This window comes from Myotis myotis, unplaced genomic scaffold (assembly GCF_014108235.1).
Source record: "Myotis myotis isolate mMyoMyo1 unplaced genomic scaffold, mMyoMyo1.p scaffold_m19_p_1, whole genome shotgun sequence".
NCBI classification, from domain to species: Eukaryota; Metazoa; Chordata; class Mammalia; order Chiroptera; family Vespertilionidae; genus Myotis; species Myotis myotis.
The window spans coordinates 1,201,784-1,222,185 of NW_023416313.1; the positions used below are offsets into that span (position 1 = coordinate 1,201,784).

General features: G+C 58.7%; 2 protein-coding genes across 10 annotated transcripts in view; one reads left to right on the forward strand and one right to left on the reverse strand.

The window, feature by feature from the left end:
* FAM193A (family with sequence similarity 193 member A) overlaps positions 1–6,193 on the forward strand; it is a 116,645-nt gene extending 110,452 nt beyond the window's left edge. For 5 of the 7 annotated variants that reach the window (XM_036326997.1, XM_036327025.1, XM_036327003.1 and 2 more), the window contains one exon: positions 1,885–2,942. In XM_036326997.1, coding sequence (XP_036182890.1) covers positions 1,885–2,934 — 1,050 coding nt within the window. In that variant the 3' untranslated portion in view covers positions 2,935–2,942. Of the gene's footprint in view, positions 1–1,884; positions 2,943–4,177; positions 4,260–5,484 lie in introns of those variants that run through there. The other 2 variants (XM_036327011.1, XM_036327018.1) reach the window with 1 other exon arrangement.
* On the reverse strand, positions 2,939–20,185 carry TNIP2 (TNFAIP3 interacting protein 2). Of its 3 annotated transcripts, none has more exons than XM_036327054.1 (6): positions 19,815–20,185; positions 14,414–14,698; positions 12,836–12,925; positions 12,278–12,508; positions 12,094–12,207; positions 2,939–3,580 (listed from the first exon to the last, which is right to left on the reverse strand). In XM_036327054.1, the coding sequence occupies exons 1-6, from the start codon at positions 20,097–20,099 to the stop codon at positions 3,539–3,541; spliced, it is 1,047 nt and encodes a 348-aa protein (XP_036182947.1). In that variant the 5' UTR covers positions 20,100–20,185; the 3' UTR covers positions 2,939–3,538. The 3 variants fall into 3 exon arrangements, with proteins under 3 accessions (XP_036182947.1, XP_036182945.1, XP_036182940.1); XM_036327052.1 differs by lacking the exon at positions 2,939–3,580 and adding an exon at positions 11,012–11,673 and having other exon boundaries at positions 19,887–20,184; XM_036327047.1 differs by lacking the exon at positions 2,939–3,580 and adding an exon at positions 11,012–11,673 and having other exon boundaries at positions 19,815–20,184.
* Between the last annotated feature and the right edge of the window lie 217 nt (positions 20,186–20,402).

The following is a 20,402-nucleotide window of genomic DNA, read 5'->3' on the forward strand; positions in this document are numbered from 1 at the left end:
GTGGGTTCACTGTAGCTTCGTCCTGGGGAGTTCTCAGACCTGCGCCAGGAGGCACCTGCCAGCCGACACCAGGCCACCTGCAGGGCAGCTGGGGCTTCTCCTGTGAAATTTGCTTCAGTTGTGAAGCTAGCTTTTTAAAACCTATCATTTTATTTTTAACTTAATTTTATATTAAATGTTTTCAAAAAGATAACTCAGTCTTAAATGAACGCCTACTGAAATGTAGGAACTAGCTTCAGCTGGGAGGGCTCCACTTCCCATGCACTTTTTTTTTTTTAAATATATTTTATTGCTTTTTTACAGAGAAGAAGGGAGAGGGATAGAGAGTTAGAAACATTGATGAGAGAGATCGATCAGCTGCCTCCTGCACGCCCCCCACTGGGGATGTGCCCGCAACCAAGGTACATGCCGTTGACCGGAACCGAACCCGGGACCCTGCAGTCCACAGGCCGATGCTCTGTCCACTGAGCCAAACCGGTTCAGCCCATGCACTTTTTTTTTGCCGGAGCATCCGACAGGCGCCCCCTTTGGAGCGTTTCCATTTGTGCTGCTAGAACAGGCGTCCCTATGGAGGGAGTCTTCACTCGATGAAAAGGTGCGTCCCGCCGTAGGATAAGCAGGAGGAACCTGCTGTCAGCAATGCCCTGTGGCGTGGAGAAACCATTGCTCCTGGCACACTAGTGACGGCAGCTCGGGAGTGCCGGCCGCGTGCCAGGCTGGGAGGGGAGTTTGTTTCCTAGGGCACCTGTTTGCATGTCCTGTTGATGCACAGAAATGCCTCAGCTTTCACCTGGGCAGGTGCGTGCTGGGCACAGTCATGTGCCGTTGGCTGTCACCTCCATGTGCAGCGGGCGTGGGGGCAGGGCAGGCAGCAGCTTCCACCTGGTTTTTTGTGTCTATGAGGGATTAACTACCACCTTCCCCAAATAAAGTAAGTCTATATGTGAAATAACTCGGGGTAGGTATCCTATCTAATAAAGAGTGCTAATTGACCCTCACGCCATCACAAAGATGGCAGCGCCCACAGCCAGTAAGGAGGGAATATGCTAATTGACTGCCACACCCTCAAGGATGGTGGCTGCCCAGCTGCCCAGGGCTGCCCAAGGCTCAGGTAACCAGGGCCGGCTGAGGCTTGCACTGCCAGCAGTGGCAGCAGCAGAGGTGTGATGGGGGCATCACCTTCCCCTGATCGCCAGGTCGCCTCCTGCCCCTGAGGGCTCCCAGACGGTGAGAGGGGGCAGGCGGGCTGAGGTACACCCCCCACCCCTGCATGAATTTCATGCACCGGGCCTCTAGTGTTTTAATAAGAGCTTTTGGCTTATTATAGCCCTTTTGGTTTATATTCTTTTTTTAAACTTTTTTAAAAATATGTTTTATTGATTTTTTTACAGAGAGGGATAGAGAGTTAGAAATATTGATCAGTTGCCTCCTGCACACCCCCTACTGGGGATGCACCCGCAACCAAGGTACATGCCCTTGACCGGAATCAAACCTGGGACCCTTCAGTCCCTAGGCCGATGTTGTATCCACTGAGCCAAACAGGTTAGGGCTTTTTTTAACTTTTTAAAAAATGTCTTTATTGATTTTAGAGAGAGAGGGAGGGAGAGAAAGATAGAAACATCGACGAGAGAGAAACATTGATTGGCTGCCTCCTGCACGCCTCCTACTGGGGACTAAACCCGCAACTTGGGCATGTGCCCTGACTGGGAATCAGACCGGTGGCCTCTTGGTACATGGGACAATGATCAACCACTGAGCCACGCTGACCAGGCAGGGTTTCTATTCTTACTATATGATTCATTTTTTAATTCTTATTTTTCCATATGTGTTAATTTTTCAATTGCTTACTGATATCTCAAACAGCCTTCTCTTTTCACCTGGCAGCTGGAGGAGAAGGCGCGCCTGGAGGCGGAGGCCAGGGCCCGGGAGCACGAGCATGTCCGCGAGGAGCAGAGGCAGCAGGAGCAGGAGGAGGAGCGGCTCACGGCGGAGCTGCAGCGGCTGCAGGAGCTCCAGAAGCTGCGCGCCGTGAAGAAGAAGAAGAAGGAGCGGCCGAGCAAGGACTGTCCCAAGCTGAGCATGCTGGCAGGGGCTTTGCAGGCGGCAGCAGAGTCCCTGCCCGACCCTATGCACATGCACAACGGCTCCCTCGAGCAGAACGAAGAACCAGAAACCTCACCGCACTCCCCGTCCAGACACGCCAACCACACAGAGCCTGGGCCGGAGGCTGACCCCGGGCCGGAGGCAGAGCCCGGGGACAACAGGGACTCCAAGCTCCTCCTGCCCGAGGGGGTCAGTGGGAAGCAGCAGGAGCCGCTGTCCTTTCTCCTGGACATAATGCATCACCACAAGGAGGGGACTGGCAAACAAAAGCCAAAACAGGCCGGGAAGGCCGGCAGCGAGGCTGGCAGGAGGCCCGTGGAGCCCCCCAGAGCCTCCGAGAGCCAGCCCAGACCCCGGCCTCAGACTGAGCCAAAGGCGAAAGTGCTCGACCTCACTTCCCTGGCGGAGCAGAAGCGAGAGGACAGGAAAGCCAACAGCAACAACAACAACAAGAAGCAGCTGAACCACGTCAAGGAGGGGAAGGCCAGCCCAGGCCCCTCGGAGCCCGCCTGCCCCAGCGAGCCTGCGCACAGCAGCAAGCCGGTGCCGGCCGACTCCCCACAGCCCCGTGGCAAGAGCAAGAAGAGCCGGAAGAAGAAGGGAGACAGAGCCGGCAGCTCGCTCGGTAAATTGGGGGAGTCTGTGATGAGAGTGCTGTGCCCGCTGTGTCCCCGCTCGTGTCGGTTGCGGTCAGTGTCAGTGTCCAGAACACTCGCCTGCATGCCCGGCCCGGCCTGGAGGACGCGGGGGGGGGTCTCCTGTGCAGCCTCGGGGGCTCATGCTTCGGGGGAGTCCTTGATAATACTTGCTTTCCTCTGGAAATTGGTCTAGTTAGTATTTCTGTCTCTAATGAGGTTAATTTTGATGAACTGCATATCTGTAGTAAATTACCCTTTTAAACTAGATTTTCTAATTTATTTACCTAGAGATCTGCATACATAATTGGTTTATTTTGTAACTTTTTGATTGGCCACGGAAGCAGGTGGCTGCGATGAGACTTGTGGTGAAGTGTCATGAAAATGACGCTGTGGGGCGGTGGGGTTCATGAGGAACTTGCCAGAACTTACTGGCCAGGCGCAAGGTCTGACTTGAGAGTGAGGAAAGAGGTGGCTTGCAGCAGCCAAGGGGTGAGGTAGTGCCCGCGGGGGGTCAGATGCTTGAGGGCGGATGCACAGAGGAGGCGCTCTAGGGACAGAGATCAGGATGGAGGTCCAGGTAGGCTGGGGGTTTGGTGGTGTGGGATCCAGGTGTGGTTGAAAGCACAGGGACCCTGGAGGCCAGAGGTGTGGGGCAGGGGAGGGAGAGCCAGACGGGGAGGGGGTGTGGTCCTGTGGTCATGCGCGTCCTTAGGTCCTTAGGGGAAGCTTTTCAGGGGGTTCCTGTGAGCTCGCAGTTGTGGAGGCACTCCCCCTGTGCTGTGCGCCATCGCCAAGTGTTAGCTGCTGTTCTGCACGTCAGCCACGCCTTGGTCATGCTCCTGTCAAGTGATAGGAAGAAAGGGAGCCCCTTTTTATTAGCCTCCAGCACATGGTCCCGGCTGAGGTCTGCAGGGGTTGAGCCTCGCCTCACCGGCCTGGTGCTGAGGCTGTGCCTGAGCCATGCGGCCTGCTGTCCCCTCACTCCGGCTCAGGCTGCGGCAGGCCAGCCCGCGGTCCCCTCACTCCGGCTCAGGCTGCGGCGGGCCCGGGACGGCCTCGTGAAAGAGCCCCCCTATGGGTGGGGCGGCGGGGGTTCCTGGTGAGGCCGGTGCTACACTACAAACCGAACGCCAGCAGAGCCACTGCCGGGCCCGGCCTCCTGCCCTCTTCCTGTGATAGGCCCAGAGGGACAGTGCTGTCTCCCCGCAGGCCTTCCTGCCCCGCCTCCCTCCCTCCAGCAAGGGCTTGGACAGCCTCTGGGTGGAGGGCTCAGGGCCCCTCTGGCCTCCCGGCACGGAGACCCAAGTTAATGGCGCCGCTCGGGATCGGCCGCCAGCAAGTTTTAGTTTGTGAAGTTGTTGCAGTTTAATAAAATCAGAGTTCCGCTCTGTTCAGATGCCTGCGCTTATAATTCGACTTCCCTTTTTATTTCACAGATGATGTCTTTCTGCCTAAAGATATCGACCTGGACAGTGTGGACATGGATGAGACGGAGAGGGAAGTGGAATATTTCAAAAGGTGAGCGGCAGCGGCTGTCTGGCTCCCGCAGGCCCCGCAGCTCTGACGGCAGCTTTCCTGCATGTGAGGCCCGGCACACACGGACCTCCTCACTCTCACCCTCACTCTTACTCTCACTCGTGTCCACTTCTCCCCTCCCCCATGTGTGCAGACTGGTTTACAGCAATGGTTTCCAAAAGGGTCAGGGCCACAGCATCACCTGGGAACTGGGGTGGCTCCCAGACCCGGAATCCGTCGGGCGGAGCCCAGTGTCTGCTCCCACAGCCTCAGGGGCATGCACATCGGGGCAAAGTGACTGGTCTGGAGCACAGTGGGAGGGGAGCAGGGTGTCGGCAGCAGGACCCACCAGGTCATAGGGGCCTGGCCTGGGTTCGGGGCGGAGCTGTTCTCTGAGGGCAGGGGCAGCGCAGGTGAGCGTCCTAGCTGCTGTGGGGCGGGGCACGGGCTATCAGAGGACTTGCCAGCGTCAAGGGGGACAGCAGGGGCAGAAGGGGGAGCTCTCGAGGTGAAAGGTGCCTCACCAGCGCGGGTCTGCAGCTGTGGCGAGGAGGAGAGCCGGGGTCTGCGACGGCACAGGCCTCCCTCCCTGGACGGGCGTGGGCTGCAGGTGCTGCGCTTGGACAATGAACCAGAGTGTCGGCAAACACTCATTTTATCTGCCAGACTCGTGGCAACAATATAGTCATTTTCAGGTTCGTTCAGATTTCTGCCACCCAGATTCGAGCTGGAAAGGTGAAGGAAATGTCCTTCTTTCCCTGAGTACCAGGCTTGCCCATTGTTACGGAAGCAGGTGGCACCCGTGGTCTTGGCAGATGCTGTTGAGCACAGTGTGTGATTGGAGCAGGAGAGCGGAGGCTGTGGCCCTCCTGGCCCTCGCTGTCCCCAGGCCCAGAGGGAGCGACTGGGGCTGTGAAAGGTCTCCTTTCAAGTCACTCGCGCCTGTGAACTTGAGGCAAAGCGCGGGCAGGCTGGCATCCCCGGTGTCGCTCATTGAGAATGGCAGCAGCACAGCGCCCCCTCCCCGGGGCTGTGGGGCCCCGGGTGCCCAGACGGGCTCATCAGAACCTCCGTGGCAGCTTCCCTGCAGGGCAAGTGGAAAGGATAACACAAACGGGCGCCCGCCACGTCCTGAGGACGGGGACCAGGTGCGGCCGGGCGGCAAGGCGTGGGGGCCGCACTGAGCCCAGGCAGCTCCAGCTCCGGTGACTGGTGTTTTGTCTTCCAGATTCTGCTTGGATTCCGCCAGGCAGACCCGACAAAGACTGTCCATCAACTGGTCCAACTTTAGCTTGAAAAAGGCCACCTTTGCTGCCCACTGAGTGAGGATCACCGGAGAGGGACGCACGGGAGCTCGCCAGGCCTTGCCGGGGGGCCACAGCGCCTGGGACCCAGCCCGAGGGTGTGCCGCCCGCCCGCCCGCCCCGTTAGCTTGTGTGCGTGTCGCCTGTGAGCCTCTGATCGTAGCTCTGTGCCCTCGGGTTGGACAGTAGCTCCCGCCACTTCTTCCGCCACCGTGGCCCCCGAGGCCTGGGCCTTGGCCACAGACGAGTTTGCATCATCCACGTGGCTCCGTGGCCCCTGCATCTCACCCTGTCCTGTCATCTGTCCCCCTGGGTGACGCCCTCACTCAGCTCCCACCCGAGATGGGTGGGTGGGCGGGCGGGGCAGGCACGCTCCGATCTCCACAATCTACTGTTCAGAGTGTACACGTTGCGCTGTTTGTGTCCGACCCCTGACTTGTAGCCAGCTTGTGTCCGACCCCTGCCGAGTGAGAAAGTTCAAAAGCAAACCCACCCAGTACTCACCACCCAGTCTGTTAGAGTGTACGACTGTATTAACACGGAGGCCTGCCTGGCTACTTTTTAACATATTGTTAAGTAATATTAAAATCATGTCTTTCTTTTTGAAAGATGGAATACATTAGTACAGTAGGAGACCTCGTCTGCTTGCTTTCTGCTGGGGGTGATGGGAGTGGGCGGGGCTGGGTGTGTGGGCGGCTGCCCCCTCCAGGGGCCTTGGGCCACCACCCCATGTGGGCCCAGGCCCCAGGACAGAGTTCAACCGGAAGTGGTAAGTGCTAGAGAGGCAGTGGGCGGGCCCCACCCAGAGGGGTGCCGGGAAGCCATCACCTTCACACCTGTGGGCTGACGGAGGCAGAGCAGAGGAGCAGGGTCCATCGGCCGGGGTGACACATGGCCTTGGAGGCAGCTTTGTGGGGGTTGTGATAAAAAACTGCAAATACCAAGTTGGGTGTAGGCCAGGAGTGTGAATAGTATTTAAAATGAAAAAAGGAAGCCCAGCTTGGTCCCTTCTGAGGTCTCAGGCAGTTTTCAGAAAGGGCTCGTAGAGCTGCCACTCCCCTAGATCACTCCATGGCTCCCACTGCACCTCCAGAAAACCTTCGAGGCCCTGCTTCTGTGCAGCTGCCTGGCGGGCTCTGAGCCGGGCCGGGGAAAGGGGAGGTGGGCCGGCCTGGAGTGTTCTGGCCTCGAGGGTTCTGAGCCCACAAGGCTTCCTGCCAGAGGGACAGAGTGCAGGTGGGGAAGGAGAGGAGGCAGGGACTCGGGCTCCGGCCTGAGCTCCGAGAGGGACAGTACTGCCATCCTCGGGGCTGCGGTCAGTCGCGTAGGCCTCACACAGGCCGAGTCCACTGCGGAACGAGGGCAGACAGAGGGTCAGAGCCCCACAGCCAGCGTGGAGGGGGAGGGGACGAGTAGCCGAGGCATGGAGCAGGGAGGCTGGGACTGGCTGCCGGGCGCGAGGGTGGGCAGTAGCTGAGGGAGCAGGGCAGGCAGGAGCCAGGGTGGCCACGGGGCTGCTGGTTCAGGTGGCGCGTGGCTCCCGGGAGGACCCTGCGGGGGGGACACAGGCCGCCTGAAGTGTCAGTGCTGCTGGTGTCTGCGCAGGGACACCTGGGGGCCTCAGCCTCCACCCTGGCATCCCGTGCCCGTGGGAACCTTTGCTGTTATTCACCCTTGCCTCAGGGCATTTCCCCATTGATGTTGAAAGAGAGCGGAAGGGAGGGGGTGACAGAGACATCGATGGGTTGCCTTCCCCCACGACGGGCTGGAGATGGAACCTGCACACACTCTGGGTATGTGCCCTGCCAGGCAGCCAACCGGAAACCTTGTGAACGGATGATGCTCCAAATCCAACCAACCGAGCCAACTGGCCAGGGCCTGAGGCCGTGTCTGAGCAGGGGCAGCACAGGGCAGTGTCCCCTCTGGGAGGGTGGGAGCAGGTCTGAGGCCCAGCTTCCTGCCTGGAGGCAGCTCTTGTTTTGCAGCTTCGCCTGTGCCCTGCAATGCTGGTTCGGGGCCGCGTGATCGCGTGAAGTCCAGCTGCCCTGAAGTGCCATGCCAGGAGCCCGTCACACGGAGAGGTTTTGATCTTTTCCTCAGCTAGTAATTTTACTTTTTAAATTTATTATTTTTATGTACATCCCCCGTCAGTCTGTTCTCTGTGTCTTGTTGGTTGGTTGGTTGGTTGTGTTCTTTAGATTCCGTGTGCATGGGCTCATGGTGCTTGCCTCTCTGCCTCACACTGAGTGGCCAGATTATTATGACCACCTGACGTTTGCAGGCAAATTAGCCGTACACTGCATCGTATGGGATATGGAAGCCGAAGGCTTGTTCAAACACCCTTGATGTCTGCAGTTACCAAGATAAAACGTCTCCAATTTACACAGGAACACAAGGATTGGACGGTCGAGCATTGGAAAAAAGTCATGTGGTCCGATGAATCACATTTCCAGTTGCATCATGCAGATGGCAGAGTGAGAATTGGGCGGAAACAGCATGAAAGCATGCAGCCCACATGCATGAGTACAGCCCTTCAAGCTGGTGGGGCAGTGTTATGGTTTGGGGCATGTTTTCCTGGCATGACTTGGGCCCTTTAATTCGTGTGGAACAACGTCTGAATAGCACAACGTATCTAAGTATCGTTGCTGATCAGGTTCATCCTATCATGTTGATGGCGTATCCAAATGGAGACGGCTTCTTCCAACAAGACAATGCGCCATGCCACGGTGCTCGTATTGTGCAGGAGTGGTTTCAAGAACACGAGGGAGACTTTACCTTGCTTAGGTGGCCCCCACCATCACCAGATCTCAATCCAATTGAGCATTTGTGGAACGAAGTTAAAAGAGGCATGAGGCAGCTGGTTCCACAACCATCAAATCTCACAGAACTGGACAGCGCTATTCATCAGGCATGGTGTCCGATTCCTCGCATCACCTTTCAACCTCTTGTGGAGTCAATGCCAAGAAGAATCGCCGCAGTATTGGAGGCAAAAGGTGGCCCATCGAAGTACTGATGGGGTGGTCATAATAATCTGGCCACTCACGTTCAAATATATCCCACGTTCAAAGGCTGTTAAATCGTGTTGTTTACCCACATCTTCACAAAAAAATCATTTCTGTCATGGTAAACAACCTGCTTCCCTATTTATAATGGTCTGGCCCTCTAGCAACTTCAGTGTGAAATTATAGCTAATTTGCCTACAAAGGTCAGGTGGTCATAATAATCTGGCCCCTCAGTGTATTTCACCGAGTGCCCTCGGTCCAGCCGTGTTGCTGCAGATGGTGACCTTCCATTCCTTTTATGCACACGTAGGGCCCCATCGCATGTATGTCCCACATCTCTCCGTGTCTGTCCATGGACCAGGCTTACTCCACTTCTTGATTATTGTGGATAAAGCTGCAATGAAAATGGGCTTCCCAGGCACCAAACATGGGGTATGTTTATCTTTTTTAATTAGGTTTTTTGTTTTCTTCAAATACCCAGAAGTGGAATTGCTGGGTCATAAGGCAATTCCATTTTTAATTTTTTAAAATATATTTTTATTGATTTCAGTGAGGGATAGAAACATCAGTGATGAGAATTATTGGCTGCCTCCTGCACGCCCCAGGTCACTCTCTCAGGCATTCGAGCATCGGCGGTACCCTTTCGCTTACCTATGCCCATATGCCTGCCCTTCCTGCGGGAATGGACAGTCACAGGCTTCCGGATGATCAGCCTATCTTTGATCAGCTTCCAAATCTGCTGCCAGGAGTTGGCGTTGGCGATTTCATGGGTCTCATGGGGTCCAACCAGACCTTCTTTTTGCCACAGCGGAGGACACTGGAGGCAAGCCTCTTCTGAAGCCTGAGCATCCTCGTGGCTGCTGCCACAGCGGCGAAAGGATTGATGTATTGATGGCAGCCATCTGGCAGGTGTGAGGTGGCACCCCATTGTTTTAATTTGCATCTCTTTGGTGATAGTGATGTTGAACATTTTTTCATACGTCTCTTGGCTATTCATCCTCTTCGGAGAAGTGTCTGTTCAGTTCCTTTGCCCATTTTTCATTGGATTGGTGTGGATTTTTTGGTGTTAAGTTGTATGAGTTCTTTATACATTTTGGGTGCTAACCCCTTATTGGCTGTATCATTGGCAAATGTCTTCTCTCGTTTGTTTGGATTTTTTGTTTTGTTGGTTTTTTCCCTGTGCAAAACTTTGTGGTTGGATGAAGTTCCATTTGTTTACTTCTTTAGCCTTCCCCTGAGGAGACATATCCAGAAAGATATCGCCAGGAGCAGCATAGAAAACTCAGTGCCTGTTTGTGAGCCAGCGGTCCCTCCTTTCTCCTCTCAGGGCACACAAACGAATTACTAAAGTAAAAGAATGTGTTTTTTTGCCCATCTGACAAAAAAAATAGGTATCATTTTGGTTCATTCACCAGACGGCTATTGTGTTGGCTGTGTCCTTTTTTTACTTGACAATCTAAGGGGAAGAGGTCAGGTATTGCGTTTTAAAAATTCTGTGGCGCACTGGTTAAAAATCGCTGCTCTTGGAGTTTATGATTTCAGCTGCTACACTTGCTTATTCTGTATATGATGTAAGAAAGTTTCATTTTTTTGCATGTATCGGTCCAGTTTTTCCATTTACTTTATGCATTGGCTTTCCGCCACTATATGTTCTCGCCCGTGTCAGAAAGTAACCGCACCTGAGCGAGGATTTACCTGGCTGGCTGTTCCACTGGCCCGGATGTTTGGTGCTGGTGCCGATCTGCTTTGGTTACCGTAGCCTTGCAGTACAGTTTGATATCAGAGAGCATGGCATCTCCCAATTGGTTGTTTCTCACGAGTTCTTTGGCTATTTGGGGTCTTTTGAGGGTCCATATGGGGCCGTTCCAGGCCCAGCACTGAGAGAGGAAGTACACAGAGCCCAGCGGGGCTGCCTGTGGAAGAAGCAGAGACTGGCATCTGGGGAGGCCGAGGGGCTGGAATTGTGGGGCAGCGTTCCAGGCAGGAGGGGCTGCACCCAGCCCTGGAGACCTGCAGCATCCCCTCGGACCTGCTCGCCTGCGTGGGTGGAATCAAGTTCTGTGTCTCAGGGGAATCGCCAGAAAGCAGGAGGCGGAGGGAGGAGTGGAAGATACAAAAAAGATGCCAGTGAAGCTTGTAAAGATATGAGAAGCACCCTGGACAGACCCACAGGCGAGAGCGCGCCGGCATCGGAGTGGGAACTGCCAGAGCGGAGCCAAGAGAGAAGAAGGAGAGGTGGGGCCACGCGCCCCTGTGCATGTGATGAACAGAAGCCCTGATGGAAGTCAGCTGTCCCAGCCGCTGTCCCTGCCTCAAGGGAAGTGGGAAGAGGGTGTCCCCCAGGAGGTGGCAAGCAGGAGGCAGGCTTCTCATCCGCTGATCTGGCTCCTGCCCAGGTGAAGTGCTGCTGGGCCCCTCGCCCCAGGCCCCGCCCTGCAGCCTCAGCAGCCACTGCAGCAAACGTGTTTATTATAAAAATAAGTGGCTACAAAGCACACGGCTCTCACCTCTGGACGTGTGACAGACACTAAGCAACACAGTGTACTCCATGGCCCTGCCGAGGCCGCAGTGCTCGGCCCTCCAAACCTGGGGTGCCCTTCCACCCTGGGACCCAACGTGTGGTTCCCTCAGGCAGCCTCCTATTCCCACGAGATGCAGCGTCCCAGGTGCAGGTGGGGGCGGGACTGTCACCTTGGCCTGTGAGCTCCTACTCCGGCCCCAGCCTGACAGCTTGAGGACCCAAAGCCCAGCTTCTGTTCCACAGCCCGAGGGGGACCAAAGTGAAGGCCAGAGCACCCTCCACCCGCATCTCGCAAGCCGAGAGCACCGGCCTGTCCTCCGCCTGGCTCACAGGCAGCACTCGGCCACGTGTCTGAAGAGCTCCTCGCCCTGCTCGTCGTTGAAGCACTGCAGGCAGTGTGGACACTGCAGCTCCCCCTGGCCTCTCCGGGCAGCTCCGGGGCACCCGCCCTCTGTAGGGGGGGCCAGGCCCTGGGGTGCAGACACAGGCCTCTGGCCACCAGGCACCACCAACTCAGAAGCATTGGTCTCTGCGCGCTTGGGTGCTCTGCTCCCTGTGTGGATCCGGCAGGAGCCTGGCTCTTGGGGGTCCTGGAGAAAAGGCAGAGGATGTAATGGCTGTGCCCGGGGCCACCATGCTGGTCTCGGCTCATCCATCCTCGCCCTGCTTCCTGCTTGGCCCAGAGCCCAGAAGAGAAGCGGTGGCAGGAGTAAGAGCGGAGGCCAAGCAGCACCTGGGGCCACAGGTCTCCTTCCTGGGCACGGGCGTCTCCCCGGGTGCATGGCAGTGAGCACCGGAGGCAGACAACCCTGGGGCGGCCACTGCTGTCACACCCCATGCCAACCTCCTCCGCAGACAGGACCACAGGAGGCTTGTCTCCACCACCGCGCTCGTGCCAGGTGCCAGGGATGGCTCTGCCAGAGCGGGAAATGGGTCTGAGCAGACAGAGGACTTGGCGTTCATGGGAAGGAGAGAGGCCTGAGCGCTCACGGGCCGGCCATCACACCCACCTGTCTGCGTGCCTGGCGCAGGGCCGCCACCTCATCCTCCAGCTCCTGGATCCTGCTCTGTGCCCGCTCCCGATCCGCCCTCTCCGACGTGAAGTCGTCCTTGTAGGCGAGGACCTGAAGAGAGCAGGCCCTCAGCCATCACCAGGCTGCACAGGGAGGGACTCGCCTGTCCTGCCCCTCCTACCTGCTGCTCCAGCATCTGCGCCCGCTCCCGCGCCGCCGCCAGCTCCCTCGCGGCCCCCGCACACTCGCTGATTCTCTCCTCCAGCTGCCGGTTGAGCCTGGCAATCTCCTTCCTCATCAGCTCCGCCTCGGGCTGGGGAGCCTGCAGCCCCCGCAGCTGGGCCCGCAGCCCCCGCACATACTCATCCCTGCTGGCATCGTAGCGCTGCCACTTGGCGTTGAGGTCTTCCACCTGCGGGCGAGTGCAGTGAGCGGCTGGCAGGGCCGCTCTCCTGCCCACTGAGCGGGAAGCTACTGAGGGGCGAGGAGCAGAGGGAGGGTCCCCGGGAATGGAGGGGCCGCTCCTCGCTCCGCACAAGCAGCGCCTTAAACACAAGTGGACGTTTCCGGCCTCGGGAGCCGTCTGGACGGTGACCCCTGCCCCCTCTAAGGACACGGGAACTGGCGGGCGTGGGAGCCACGGGCCGTTCTGTCCTCCTTTTAGGGAAAACACTGTGTAAGCCAGTGGCCCGAGGGCAGGGCCTGCCGAGCTCTCCCCGAGGGAACAGCAGACACTCACGTGAGTCACCTTCTGTTTCAACAGCCGGTTTTCCTCCTGGAGCTTCTCAACAGCAGCCTGGACAGAGGCGTCCCTGCCTGCATGTTCCGGCTGCACACAGAGGACTCGGTCACCAGGCATGTCGGTCACGTGCAGCAGAGGGGAAGGACCCAGACCCAGGGGCTGCGGTCACAGGTGCCCCAGGCCCACCCCGCTCTGGGGCCAGGCCACACCCCACCTGCCACCATCACAGGTCAGCAGGGCAGGAGGCTGAGCCCACTGTCCACCGAGCACACTCCGCAGGGGCCACGGAGCTACAGGGCAGGCCTGGCCGTGGCCTGTGCTCACCCCTTCCAAGCCCTCAACCCCATGGTCTCCAGACACTCAGGGTCAATTTCACGCCGGCTCAGGGGTGTCGCACCCAAAGCCACATCCCAGAGCAGCCCTCACAGGGGGCAGATCTAGCTGGAGACTCTCAGGGAGAGCCTGCCTCTGACAGCACAGCGGGCCCTGCTGACAGGTTCTGGAGAATCCCCGAACCACAGGAAGTGCTGGCCTCACTCACCGGGGGAAGCCCCATGACTCAGCCGAGCCCGGGGCTGGGAAGTGATGCTGACTGAGGCTGCGGGGCAGGCCCGGCCGGCCCACGCCCGCCCACGCCGGCCCAGCCGACCACCATGCCTGGCCACTGTGGATCTCCACAGGGAAAGGACAGGGACTCCAACCGGACGAGAACACGCCTCCTCCCAGGGGCCCTCTCCTTCGGTCTCTGGCACACGTGGCGCTGAGGTGCCCTTTGGGGGGAGCCCACCCAGCTGCGCCGGTTCTCGGGCGGAGTCTCCCGGGAAGCTGAGCGCAGAGGGGCCGCCGGCCCAGGGCAAGCGGAGCGCCTTGCGGAGCCGCCTGCAGGAGCCCAGCGAGAGGCCCTCCCGGGCCCAGCCTCCCCGCACCGCGGGCCGGGCCGGAAGGAGCAGGGAGGTCGCCTCAGCCCATGGCCCCCTCATTCCCTCTGCTCCCGACACCCCTCAGGAGCCCCTGTGGCTCCATCTGAGGAGATTCCTGACGCTGTGGCCTCACTGCCCCCTCCCCCAGCCCAGCTCCCCGTCGGGGGCCACCTGCGCCGCCCCGGCTCCATCCTCACTTCCTGATGAGGGCGCTGGAGCCAGAGGCCAGCTTCAGAGATGGCGGCCGCTCCGCGGGCTCAGACGCAGGGCCACTCGAGGCTGCGCTCAGTCCTCTGCACAGGCGGCCGGGGAGCCCTGCCCCGTGTCCCCGTGTCCCCGTGTCCCCGTGTCCCCGCGCCTGGGCCCTGCAGGCCGGGTGGGCGGCCCTGTGAGCCCAGCTTTCCTGTCACCTCTGCATGTCCCGTTGTTTATTTCATTTTACTTACTTTTCTTTTTTAATTTTTTCCCCTTTTTATTCTTTTTTTTTCTTTTCCTTTTTTTTTGTCCCATCATTTTAGAAGGAAGCCCTGAGGGCGGGCTCTGCCCAGCAGAAGCGGCTGGGTCTGCGCGCGGGGCCGGCTGCCCGCGCCTCACCACACCGTGCCCCCCACGCCCCCCCCCCCCCCCGCGCCCCTCACCCACCCCCCACGCCTACCTCAGGCCTCTGCTCCCCCGCGGCCCCCTGTCGTGCCTCCAGACACTGGGCCAGGTGCTGGCACATGTGGGCCGTGGCCGCCAGAGTCCTCCGCAGCTGGCGGGTCTCGTCGGCCAAGGAGCGGCACAGGGTGTCGCTGGCGGCCCGCGCCCGCTCCTTCTCCGCCACCCGCCGCCGCAGCAGGGCCACCTCCTTCTCGCGCTCCGGCCCCGGCCCTGGCTGGCTCCGCAGCTGCTGCGTCTCCTTCTCCTTCTCCTCTAGCTGCTCCGACAGCCTCTCAATTTCCTGGGAAGATTGAGAAGCGGATTTACTTCAGGAAAAGCACGTCAGAGACCGGTGTCTACGGCAAGAAACAGCCTGGTCCCCGTCGCTAGGCAACAGGCACACGCGCAGTCAGCTTCCAGACGCACAGCTCGCGGCCATCGGAGCCTCGTCTAGACCCATCCTCACCAGCAAGGCCCCCGTGTCCGTTCTCAGCAGCGAGGGACCCTGCCGTGCGCACTGACTGGAGGGCAGACGCCACCACGGCCCCGCCCGCACTTGGGAGGCGACCTGACCCAGAAGCAGGATCTTGGCAGAAGTGAACAGTTAGGATGGAGTCAGACTGGACTAGAAGGGACCCCATCAAATGACCAGTGTCCCTGTGAGCAGAGGGAGATGTGCACACACGGAAGGCCACGTGGAGGCGGAGACGGGAGTGGCATCTCCAAGGCAGAACACCAGGCGGGCACTGCCACCAGGAGCGGGAGGCCAAGAAGGACCCCGGAGCCCCGGGGCGCCTGCCCTGCCCACCTGGGTGCGGCGAAGGGTGACATCTCGGCTGCGTGAAGCACCCAGCGAGGCGCTGTCACAGGAAACGGCTTCGTTTTTAAAAAGTCCTACAATTGCACTTTGCTTTCTCCGCGGCCTCAGCCTGGGCGTCCCCGTTTTCAAGGAACCCCCTGAGGAGGCCCCGGAGCGCCCGGCCGCCCCACGTCCCCGCAAACAGCCTGGAAGATGAGCTGGGAGGAAGCGGAGGGAGGGGTGTGGCCTGCTGGTACCAGACACCAGGAACCTAGAACCTTCTCTTTTACAAAAACATCAACATCCAGAGGGGCCTAAACTGGAAACCGACATTCCTGTTCCCACCAGCCCCTCCACCAGCTGCGCTCAGAGAGGAGCCATTCCCTCTGGGCACTTCTCTCCAGAACCTCTCCAGGCACCGGGAACACGTGCTCCTACCAACCTCGCCTTCCCTCCGGAACCGCCTTTCTCCGCCCGCCTCGTGCTTTTGAACTTGGGGTTCCAGTTCACAGCCCCCACCTCCGCCGCCATGTGCTGCCTCCTGTCCTCGTGCAAACACCCGGGTAAGTGCCCACAGTCGCACGGCCGCGGTGGCTTTAGGATTGGGGTTCAGCACTAATGGGTGGAACTCGGGACCCCACCCCACCCCATGCAAACGCCTCCACGGGTCAGCCCAGCACATGACGGCACGCTCTGGCCCGTGCCCAGCGAACGTTCTGGAAACCTTGCCCTCGCAGGGGATTTCTGAGAGTCCTCTTTTCCCACTTCCCTCGGACTTTGCTCTAGAAACGAAGGAAGAGGGAAGGAGAACTTAAGTTAGCGTGGCCACCTGGCTCTCGCAGAGGCCTCGGGGGAGGGGCAGGCAGGCGGGAGGTGCAGGAGGGGGTGAGGCCATCAGACCCTGGCAGGGGAAGCGAGCCCCCCAAGGACAGGAGCGTTGGCGGGGCTGGCAGCGACGGTGACAGCCTGAGAACGGACGCTTCACGGGGCTCCTGGCCAGACCCCGACTTTCACTTTCACCCAGGAAGAAGCCCCTGGCGGGGGGGGGGGGCAGCGGGCATCAGCACCTCCTCCCGGCGGCCTGGGCCCCCAGGGCTGGGAGGCCACGGAGCGGGGGGCCTCTGCCCACGGCCTGTGGGCCCCCCACCCCCACCCCACTATGTGCCGCCAGTGGGGGCCGTGCAGGCCCCGTGGTAGCCGCACCACATGAGAAGCAGGAGGAGGAAGCCAGGTGGAACCAGGCTCTAACTCAGGGGTGGGCAAACTTTTTGACTCGAGGGCCACAATGGGTTCTTAAACTGGACCGGAGGGCCGGAACAAAAGCATGGATGGAGTGTTTGTGTGAACTAATATAAATTCAAAGTAAACATCATTACATAAAAGGGTACGGTCTTTTTTTCAATAGTTTTATTCATTTCAAATGGGCCGGATCCGGCCCGCGGGCCATAGTTTGCCCACGGCTGCTCTAGCTGCTGCTGTTCCCGTGGTGCTGAGCCCAAACACACACCCGCCTGCTGCTTGGCCTTGAACGTGTGTGTTTCCTTTAAAAACCGACCACTTTTTTTTAATTGAACTTTTTTTGAGAGCGAGAGGAAGGGAGAGAAACATTGATCTGTTGTTCCACTTATTCTCATGTATGCATTCACTGGTTGACACTTGTGTGCCCTGCCCAGGGACTGAGCCCCCAACCTTGGCCGACGGGGACGGCACTCTAACCAGGGCAATAACGGACCCCTTTCTGAAGGCCCACCCGCTGGTCAGGGCCTGCCCAGGTCTCACCCCACAGCTCGCAGGAGCCTCCTCACCTGCCGTGTTCTCCTCGGTCTCCTCGGCACCTGGGCTCTGCTGCTGCGTCGCTACCGTGTCCCCCGCCACCGCGCCCACCCCCCCACTGGACCTACTTCCCGCCCTGGGCTCATGTCCATTAAATGCTAGTTATTCAGATCAAAAGCTGCCGTTCCAGCAGCATGACCGAGACGGCCTGTCCTTGCCCCCGTCTGACACTGGTTTACTCAGGGTCACTGCATGCTTGTATATGAAACGCTGTCATTACACAAACCCATACAACATGCGACAGAGGGAATTCTACAACGAACACAAGACCAGAAGGCCAGTCTCCCGCGGAACCACAGATGCGGCAAACTAAGTCCCCACCAGCCATGCCACAGCGTGAGCAGGAGCGGCGACAGCGATCTCAGTCCTCACTCCACCCACCACACCATCTCCACTCACCCAAGAGCAGCTTCTGTCATCTCCCTTCTGCACATGGGCACGCGGAGGCGCGCGGGTTAGGGCAGCTGCTGGTGTGACCAGGAAAGGAGGCGGCGGTGCTGGCCGCCCAGCCTCACCGCCTCCATCAGCCGCAGCTCCCTCACACCCTGCCTCGGGCTGGAGGACCCGGGCAAGACCTGACCTCTAAGCCCCCTTCCTCACTGGTCAAATGGAACGGCGCGAAACGACATCTCTACGAACAAGGAGCAGCTCATCCCTGGGCCAGGGGTGGGGCGTGTGCGGTGGGGGGCCGCTCGCAGAGCTCCCCAAGGGCACTCTGTCCACGTGCCCCAGGCCTGGCACTGGCCCAGCCCCACGTGGAGGCAAATGCCTGGTTCCGACTGGGCAATACAGAGAGCAGGACCTGGGCCGTCCTCCACCTGCTCACAGCACACAAACCACAGGCAACGGCCATCCGCAGGGCACGTTTGGTTGACCCTGAAGGACTTGCCAGCCTTATTTTTTGTCTTAAAAATCAGCTTTCAAATGTCAGTGAAGGCGCTGGCCTGGCAGCTGACAGGTTAGAGTGTCGTCACAATATGCCAGGTGTGGTTCCATCCCTTGTCAGGGCCCATATGGGAAGCAGCCAATAAATGCAGAAGTGGAACAACAAAATCAATGTTTCTCTAAAACCAATCAATAAAGTTTTAATTAAAAAAGGCCCGGATCTGATAGCTTCACAGGTGAATTCTACCAAACATTTAAGAATTAATACCAATTCTCAAGTTTCCCAAAAAAAACCGAAGGAGGGGGAATACTTCCTATATTTCTGATGCCAGTATTACCCTGATACCAAGACAAAGACACTACACAAAACCTACAGCCCAATGCCCCTTATGAACTCTCAGCAAAAAATTCTCACCAAAATACTAGCAAACCAAATTCAGCAACATATTAAAAGGCTTACACACCATGACTAAGTGGGGTTCTTTTCCTAGAATGCAAGGATGGTTAAACTTATGAAAATTGGTCAATGAATGAATTAGATTGAATGTGAACATCTCACAATATATACAAATATCAAATCATGTTGTATACCTGAAATTAACATATCAATTATGTCTAAAGGGAAAAAAAGCAGTTTACATTACAATACCAGTGTTCTGGGCTGGAAACTTAAGTTGGCCTAGTTCCATGCTTACCCTACACTCAGTACTGCCCCACGGCACCTCCCTCCATCCCTTTCACAACTTGCTTCAAGGAGTGACCACTTATGTGCATGTATGACCTGCAATTAATTTAAAGGGCAGGAAGTGGGTCTCGATCGTCTCTGCACTGCCTAGCCTCCTGTGAAACAGCGTGCAATGACCCACTTCGCACGGCAGCAAAGGCGTCACACTTTGCCCCATCTGACCTTACAGCCACCTCCTGTGTCATGCTCCACACACTCTCCACGCCAGTTATACTGGCTAAGCGCTCCTACCGGGCCTGGCACAACTCGGTGCTACACACCCCGGGAGATGACAGCCTACACTCAGTGCTGGGAGAAAGGGAAGAACCATCCCCAGGTGTCCACACACACTCTACTTCCACAGAAAGGATTCTCGGCGGAAAAGGCCCAATAAACACCTGAGTAGCAGTGGTCAGTAACATTCACATCTGCGTGCCCACTATGTGCAGGAGATGAAGCCGTGTACTCGATATGTTAAACCGTGTGTTCACAACGTAAGACAATATGCTACACATAATATTTTCGACAGGCAATAGGTTATTTCTACAATGTCTATTCACTCAATGAGGACATGAGCTTCATAAAGACAGAAATCAGCCTTTCTTGATCCTTTCTGCATTTTTAAAAATATTTTTCTATTGCTTTCATAGAGGAAAGGAGAGGGAGAAAGAGAGAAACATCAGTGATCAGAGAGAATCACTGATCTGCTCCCTCCTGCAGGCCCCACACCGGGGATCCAGCAGCAACCGGGCATGTGCCCTGACCCCACGCTCAACCACTGAGCCACCCCGGCCGGCCCTGTCTGCATTTCAGTGCCCATCAAATCCCCCGCGGGGAATGCCGCGCCAGGCAGGAAGACAAGTGCCCTAGACCTCATCTACCTGCGGAGGTAAAGGACGAAATAAAGGCCAACACAAGCAGTCTCGGAGCAGAGATCAAAGGATGGAGGCGGGAGGGTGGACGGGAAAGGAGAGGGGCTCGCCATGGCACGGGCAGTGCGCCCGGCGGCAGGTGGCCGTCAGGTAGGAAACTCAGCACCGCGTCCTGAACAACCCGCCCACCCACGATTCCCGGTAACTCCCAAGGGCGCAGACACGCCCCTGAGGCCTCGATGGGCCCGGCGCCCATCACGCACCCGCACCCGCACCCGCGCCCAGCCCCGGCCGGCGGGCGCACCTGGCGCAGCGCGGCCTCCACGGCGCCGGCGCCGCCCTCCCGCTGCCGCAGCTGCTCCCGGAAGCGCGCCACCTGCTCCAGCAGCGCGTCCACGAGCGACGGCGCCGCGTCCCCCTCCAGCGCGGCCAGGCGGGCGCGGAGGCGCTCAATGAGGGCGTCTCGGGCGGCCAGCTGCTCCTGCAGGCGCCTCAGCTGCTGCCCCGCCTCGTGGTACAGGCCGCAGAGAGTGGCGGCCGCGCGCGGGGCCCCCTCCCGCCCGCCGGGCCCCGCGTCCCCCGACGACATGTCTGCGGGCCTGGACGGGGAAGCGCGCGGCCTTCGGGCCACTTCCGCGCCGGGTCGGGGCCGGACGCCCACCTCCCGGAACTTTAGTCTGCGAGCCCCGCCCCCGCCAACAGCTGGGACCCGCCCACTTTCTAGCGCGTAGACCCGCCCCCCGGGGGCCCAGGACCCGCCCATTTCCCGGGCCCGCCTGCCGCCGAGTGTCGGTCACGCCCACTTCCTAGTGCCAGGACCCGCCCATTTCCCGGCCCCGCCTGCCGCCGAGTGTCGGTCACGCCCACTTCCTAGTGCCAGGACCCGCCCATT

Coding starts and splice junctions, on each gene's coding strand:
- TNIP2 (XM_036327047.1), bottom strand. CDS start 20,099: ATGTCGTCGGGGGACGCGGGGCCCGGCGGGCGGGAGGGGGCCCCGCGC. Junction 14,699..19,814: donor TGGAGGCCGCGCTGCGCCAG/GTGCGCCCGCCG, acceptor CAATCTTCCCAG/GAAATTGAGAGGCTGTCGGA. Junction 12,208..12,277: donor CGCAGATGCTGGAGCAGCAG/GTAGGAGGGGCA, acceptor TGCTCTCTTCAG/GTCCTCGCCTACAAGGACGA.